The 7,538-nt window shown below is 43.2% G+C and overlaps 1 protein-coding gene across 1 annotated transcript in view; it reads left to right on the forward strand.

Annotated features, from left to right (window-relative positions):
• The first annotated feature begins 3,278 nt into the window (after positions 1-3,278).
• HMGCS1 (3-hydroxy-3-methylglutaryl-CoA synthase 1) overlaps positions 3,279-7,538 on the forward strand; it is a 10,849-nt gene continuing 6,589 nt past the window's right edge. Inside the window, exons 1-4 of the mRNA XM_015567661.1 lie at positions 3,279-3,337; positions 4,655-5,112; positions 5,803-5,928; positions 6,432-6,596. Of these exons, the coding sequence (XP_015423147.1) occupies positions 4,665-5,112; positions 5,803-5,928; positions 6,432-6,596 (739 nt within the window). The 5' untranslated portion in view covers positions 3,279-3,337; positions 4,655-4,664. The remainder of the gene's footprint in view (positions 3,338-4,654; positions 5,113-5,802; positions 5,929-6,431; positions 6,597-7,538) is intronic.

The raw sequence follows: 7,538 nt of genomic DNA on the forward strand, positions 1-7,538 counted from the left end.
TGGTTGTGGAGGGAGGAGCTTGATGGGCTATATGTCAGAATCACTATTTAGTTTCGTTTAGAAAGGTATATCAAGCCTTATAATTTCAGGTCGGGTTCCTAAAGAACCAAGTATAGAAGGGTGTGATATTTCTATGTTTCTCAAGAAGGTGATATAGATTGAAAAGGTTGAGAAATGTGTCACCCAATCTAATGGGAGGAGGGCAGGACTCGTTCTTAATCACCTATTCATCCTAGTGCTTGACATGTGTGATGCTCACTAGCTGTCTATCAGCTGAATATACCTAGTTAGAGCAGCAGAGGAGAAGCTAATCTTTCAAGCTCACAGTCTTCTCTGCAGGGTTTGTGCTTGGGGATGTGTGCATGTTGGAATGATTGTAAGACTGACAAATGTTCTCGTCCGATTCTGTTTCGATTCCTTTCATTTTTCGGGTTAGGATCTGGGAACAGTGGAAACCTACCATTTGCTTTGAACAACAACAGTAGAGAGCTAATTTTCTGAACACTCTTTGGTGCTGCCACTCGCCTTAAAAGTGATAGCAAAAAGAACTTACTAGTGAGGGCAACTACAAGCACTGAATCTACAAGATTTGTCCTGTAATTGTTTTAACTCCAGATTCAGCCCCTTAAAAAATGGCAGTTGAATGCCCTTTACTCCAAGGTCTCCAAGGGATTTCAAAAGACTAAAAATACAGTCCTTCCCCCAAGAGGAGTCTAGGAACCCAGGGGGGATAGGAGGACCTCTCATAGTTTTCTTTTGAGGATAGAATATGGAGACTTTGTTGTGAATGACGTGCCTGCTGCAGGAGTGCAGGGCCCTGATTAGAAAACTCTAGGAAACTTTCCTAGAAGAGGAATCTTACAAGAAGGTATTGAAATATGAGTATGCTCTGATAGCAGACCAGTGACTGAGGGGCGGTCGGCAGGGGTATCCATGTGTTATACTTGGAGAACCAGCCAGAGTGTAGCGCAGGAAGGCTCTACACAGCGGTCTTGTTTGCTTGCTCCTGTGGTGGAAAGGCAGCTTATTCTCAATTGCCTGGATTCCTCTCCTGTAATAGTGAGCAGGTCGCCAGGTGACTGCTTATAGTTTACCTTGTACCCAAATGTGTCCTGAATTTCTCTGACCACCTGTTGGAATCGAGCTACAGGGGAGCCAGGAGGAATTCAGAACGACTGACTAAACCCCAGAAAAAAGCATGGCTGTAGGAACTAGGCGGCCTCATCATTTTAATCTTTGCCAAACTCATGGCCTCAGGAGTTCCCAAACACCCTTTGTGGTAACCTGCCCAGCCGCTTGTGATTCATTAACCACGTCCTGACCCTGACCCGTGCTGCTCGGCTCTGGCACTTGCTCTGAAAACACCTTCTAGAAGAAATCTGTTGAAGACTTTCGGCAGGGCTGTTGCAGGCAGAACAGAGAACCTGGATGGCGATGACAGAAGAGGATGGGAGCCTAATCCCTTTCCCAGGGACTCTTCCCCACAGTGGCATTTACTGCCTCCCTCTGTGCTCCAGGCCTCCTCCTCCAGGGAGCCCCGGGGACTCTACATTCTGTTTCTTTGCCTCTAGTGCCTGCTCCCCCGCCTCTTTCTCTCTGCTCCCATTCGCCTCCTCTCTTTCCCCTTTTCTCTTCCACCTCTCCCAACATTCATGCCCAGTTTATTTAGCTATTGTTATCTTTTGAATTTTTATAAGAGTTTATCTGAGCCAAACTGGCGACATATACTGAGGACCAAGATCTCATATGCTCTCCTTCTTCCCCAGTTTGAATAATTAAAATTAAAAGAAGGAATATCAGCAGTTAGGGGAAATTTCCTTGGCATAAATAGTGTCGAATGCGTATGCATACATGGCTTCAAGAAGAAGTATTACTGCCCTAACCGGTTTGGCTCGGTGGATAGAGAGTCAGCCTGCGGACTGAAGGGTCCCGGGTTCGATATCAATAATATATATATATTTTTTAAAAGAAATATTACTGCTATTTAAGTAGTCTCAACATTCAGAGGGAATCATGCTTTCCCCCCACCAGTGAGAACTGGTCTGCATGGTCTGCTTAATTTGCAGACTACACAAGCATAAAATGAGAGAATAAAGAAAAAAAAATAAGTTATTTTTTCAAAGTGTGTATTTAATACTTTAATCAAAGAGGTTTTGTGGAATGTAGTAGCCTTTCCTGTTCCTGTAAAAATCAGGATTTTAAAACTTTTTTTAAAATTACTTTTTGGAGGGAGGAAGAGAGAAACATCAACATCTATGTGAGAGAAACATCGGTCAGCTGCCTCCGCATGTGCCCTGACCTGGGGATTGAACCTGCCACCTTTTAGTGCACGGAGGTGACGCTCCAGCCAGCTGAGCCACACTGGCCAGGGCAGGATTGATTGATTTTGGGACGTGAGGTTAAACATAATGAAGTAAACGGTCGGAAGTCTGTGAAGAGCTCTTAAGTGATCTACTGATGTGAAGAAAGTAAAGCTTTACTAAATAGTATCTCATTGTAGCCTCTGGGCCAGTGCCAAGTGGGCCAGTACTTAGAGAGCAAAGGAAACTGTTAAACAGAAACTGTTGTCTCAAGCAACAACCCTACAGCACATGTGGACTAAAGGAAGTGCTGCAGGTCATCATCCCATTTTCTTTCCACTTTATTTATTTATTTAAAATAAGCATTGTTGAAAGTATTACAAATGTCTCCCTTCTTCCCCCGTTGACCCTCTCTGACCTGCCCCTGCCTCCCACCCCCACCCCTGTCTTCACTACCCTATTATCTGTGTCCTTAGTTTTTGCATATTTGCATACAACCTCTTTGGTTGATTACCTCACACCTCCCTCCCCTTCCCTCCGAGATTCTGCACTATTTCTACTCAATTTAAATGTTGATAAATTTTGATGTTTCTTGGCCTTGAAGTGTCAAATGCTTGTCTTTTCAATACAGGCACTAAGGGGAAATCACTCTAAAAGGTTGGGGCAAATGAATGTGGCTGCATGCCACTGAGTTGAAAACTAGAAGCATGAGTGAGTAAATGAGGATAATTACATCTTGCTAGAAAGATAGGTATTTTGTTTGAAAACTCCTGAGGTCTGAACCTGCCCCTATAAGAGCTAATACAATAAAGGGGGAAGGGTTTATCTATAAGCGTTAGGTAACATTTTTCCTAAGCAAGGTCAAATTCTGTACTACATTATGTAATTGGATAAGGAAATGTTTAACTCACTTTGAAGTTATTTGAGTTCATGTGGTAATTTATGACTTTAAACAAAGTTCTTATTTGAAATTCCTAGTGCCTGAAGGAGGAAACAGTGACAGACCTGGAGACTGAAGTTCTTTGTCGCTCACACAGGTATGGCACCCTGTCCTGCTGCTAAGGAGTGTCCTCTCGAAAGGCAGGGGGAATTTAATGTTTACCCCAGGGCAAATCATACATGCCACACAGCCTCAGACCCTGTGCAGGGTTACACCCTAGCTTGAAATACTAGTTAATGCTAATTTTGTGTTTAATGGACTAATGTAAAAATCTTTTGCTGGGAGGGTTGAGCCTTTGCTTTAGAACAGACTTGAGTCTTGTTGGCACTTTCTTGTTGGAAGATAGCTTTAAAGGTTTCCAGAGCTGTGGTGAAAGTGTACCTTTCCTTCCTCTTTAAAGAAATTTAGTCAAGCCAGTGTTGCTAGGTGGTTGAATGTCAATGTCTGAACCAGAAGGTCATGGTTTGGTTCCTGGTCAGGGCACATGTTGGGGTTGCAGGCTCGATCCTCAATGGGGGGTATGCGGAGGCAGCTGATCAGTGATTCTCATTGATGTTTCTGTCTCTCCTTCCCTCGCCCTTTCTCTTTAAAATCACTAAAATATATATATTTGTAAAAGAGCCTGGCTGGCATGGCTTAGTGGTTGAGCATTGACCTATTAACCAGGAAATCACATTTCTGTTTCCAGTCAGAGCACATGCCAAGGTTTCAGGCTTGATCCCCGATCTGGGTGCATGTGGGAGGCAGCCAGTGGTACGCTCTTACATCAATTTTTTTTTCTTTCTCTCCCTCTCTCAACTCAATAAAAACACTTTTTATTGTTAATCCTCACCCATTGATTTTTAGAGAGAGTGGAAGGGAGAGAGAGAGACAGACAGACAGATATCACATAGTTCTTTACAACATGGAAGAATCTTATTTGAGTTTCCTTACTTCTAATAATCATACTTTAAATCTAAAGATGTATAGTTTTGGCCCTAACTGGTTTGGCTCAGTGGATAGAGCATCGGCCTGCGGACTCAAGGGTCCCGGGTTCGATTCTGGTCGGGAGCATGTACCTTGGTTGCGGGCACATCCCCAGTCAGGGGTGTGCAGGAGGCAGCTGATCGATATTTCTCTCTCATCGATGTTTCTAGCTCTCTATCCCTCTCTGTTAAAAAATTAATAAAATATATTAAAGATGTCTAATTTTGAATAAAGTGCAAGCTTTTCTGAAAGATGATAATTTTGAATAATAGTACTTCATTCTTACTATAATTGCTATATTTAAAATTGACTGCCCTAAGTAAAGTGCGATGAACTTAAAAGTAAACTAATATTTTAGGTGATAGTTGAACTCTTAATGTCGATTTCTCAAATTTGAACTTAACAGTTTAGAACCTGAAATAATGTTCTTCTGTTCTTCTTCCGGAAGCTCTCGCACCATGCCTGGGTCACTTCCTTTGAATGCAGAAGCCTCCTGGCCAAAAGATGTGGGCATTGTTGCCCTTGAGATCTATTTTCCTTCTCAATATGTTGATCAAGCCGAGTTGGAAAAATATGATGGTGTAGATGCTGGAAAGTATACTATTGGCTTGGGCCAGGCCAAGATGGGCTTCTGCACGGATAGAGAAGATATCAACTCTCTTTGCATGACTGTGGTTCAGAACCTCATGGAGAGAAATGGCCTTTCTTATGATTGCATTGGGCGGCTGGAAGTCGGAACAGAGACAATCATCGACAAATCCAAGTCAGTGAAGACCAATCTGATGCAGCTCTTTGAGGAGTCCGGGAACACAGATGTAGAAGGAATAGATACCACGAACGCCTGCTACGGAGGCACGGCCGCTGTCTTCAATGCTGTGAACTGGATCGAGTCCAGCTCCTGGGATGGTGCGTTATGTCTCTATATCAAAGAAACAATCTCTGAGGATGAATAGGCCCAGATGGCCTTTCTTTAAAAAAATTTTTTAAATATATTTTTATTGATTTCAGAGAGGAAGGTGGAAAGAGAGAGAATCATTGATCGGCTGCCTCCTGCACACCCCATACTGGGGATCGAGCCCGCAATCCGGGCATGTGCCCTTGACTGGAATCGAACCCATGGCCCAGATGACCTTTTAATTAATGCCATATGCAAACGTAACCACTTAACACTTGTTGGCATATGTTCAGGAAGATAGCTAAGACTTTTAGCATATCTGCATTATGAATCTGTTATCTTTATCCTGTAGGATATTACCTTATCAAAACTTAGACCATTTTTTTTTAATCCTCGCCCCAAGGATATGTACTTTTTATTGATTTTAGAGAGAGAGGGAAACATTGATGTGAAAGAGAAACATCAATTGGTTGCTTCCTATACATGCCCTGACTGAGGATTGAACCCTCAACCTAGGTATGTGTCCTGACTGGGAATTGAACCAGAAACCTTTTGGTGTTCAGGACAATGCTCTAACCAACTGAGCCACCCATTTTCCAAAGATGGGGAAAGCATATTCTGGGGGAAATGTAACACTTCAGTTTCCACGTGTAATATTTACATTATGGATCACCTTCTTTTGCACTGACAATGTTTTTCAGGACGGTATGCCCTGGTAGTTGCAGGAGATATTGCCGTGTATGCCACAGGAAATGCTCGGCCTACAGGTGGCGTCGGAGCCATTGCTCTGCTCATTGGGCCAAATGCTCCTTTAATTTTTGAACGAGGTGAGTGGGAGTGTTTTTGTTTTTTTAAATTAGCACAGTATGCTGAGAAATTTGAAAATAGAAGCTAGTGCTTACTGAGTGGTCATTCACAGCAGATACTACTTGCTAAGTGCTTTCTTTGTTTTATCATATTTAGTCTTCATAGCAGTTGTGTGAGGTGAGCAGTGTCATGCCCATCTTGCAGAGAAGTAAAATGGGTTTAAGGAATAACTTAAAGGAAGCACTTGCCCGTAGTCACACAGTAAGTGGCAAGCTTTATTTCAGTTTAGTAAAGCAATCGACGTCTCCCAATTAGATTTATGAAGTTTGCGTGAAAATGTATAGCCAAGGAGTCTTAGGCCTATTGTGGATACAGTTGTTGCAGTTACTATTGGCTTCACCTTGTGATGCTTATACTGCAAGAGGCGAGAGCTGGCTAGTTAAGGAGGGCCCAGTAATGCTTGCTAGCAGGCTGACATCATGAAGCAGAAATCCATGGACATCTTCCTTTTTGGTTCTAATAGGACTTCGTGCGACACACATGCAACATGCCTATGACTTTTACAAGCCCGACATGCTTTCCGAATACCCGATCGTGGATGGGAGACTCTCCATCCAGTGCTACCTCAGTGCGTTAGACCGCTGCTACTCTGTCTACCGCAAAAAGATCCGTGCCCAGTGGCAGAAAGGTGGGTTTCCGCCGCTCTCCTCGGCTTGGTCTGTGTAGACAGCCATCTGGGTGTCTTCACTGAGAAACTGCTCATGGGCATCCTTCATCAGTCAGAGTCCTTTAACCATGTCTTCCTCACCCGCCAAGTGGCATTCCCTGTAGTTTTGGGGAATGTGTAATTTAGGAAAAGAGGTAAGCTTTGGAAATGAGATATCTCTGCACAAGTACTTAGGCCGACTTATCCCCAGTAAGAAAACTAAAAAGTAGGGTAAAAGAAAGTAGCTTGAATTTCGTTCATCTTTTGTGAAAGGTCCTTCCACGGGTTTTCGTTTGTGACTGTGTCCAGAGAAAGCTGTAAGAAGGTCAATTTCTCCCCCCATTTGTACTTGACCTGTGGATTCATATTGGCTTTTTTAATGTCATCATTAATCTCCATCTTTAACCCTGAAAAGGTTCTTTTTTTCTCCCCAGTGGTATACTTTTTAATAGTTTTCAGAATCTAGGCTGAATAGCTTTTTTAAAGCTGCGTAGCTTTTTAGAATAAAAGTAATGATGATATAAGCTCAGGTACATGCTTTGAGACACTTGGTGAGCCACAGGCAGTCTGTGTCTTTTTTTAAAAAATATATATTTTATTGATTTTTTACAGAGAGGAAGGGAGAGGGATAGAGAGCCAGAAACATCGATGAGAGAACATCGATCAGCTGCCTCCTGCACACCCCCCACTGGGGATGTGCCCGCAACCAAGGTACATGCCCTTGACCGGAATCGAACCTGGGACCCTTGAGTCCGCAGGCCGACGCTCTATCCACCTAGCCAAACCGGTTCTGGCCAGTCTGTGTCTTTGATGACCACTCAAAAGGGTGGCAGGCTTCGCAGAGTAACTTGATTACAGCGCGGAGGTAGATGGTCACATCGTGGCACGTTGTCTACGAAACAACGTTCTGACAGTCAGAATTTC

Source organism: Myotis davidii, unplaced genomic scaffold, assembly GCF_000327345.1.
Source record: "Myotis davidii unplaced genomic scaffold, ASM32734v1 scaffold143, whole genome shotgun sequence".
Lineage (NCBI taxonomy): Eukaryota > Metazoa > Chordata > Mammalia > Chiroptera > Vespertilionidae > Myotis > Myotis davidii.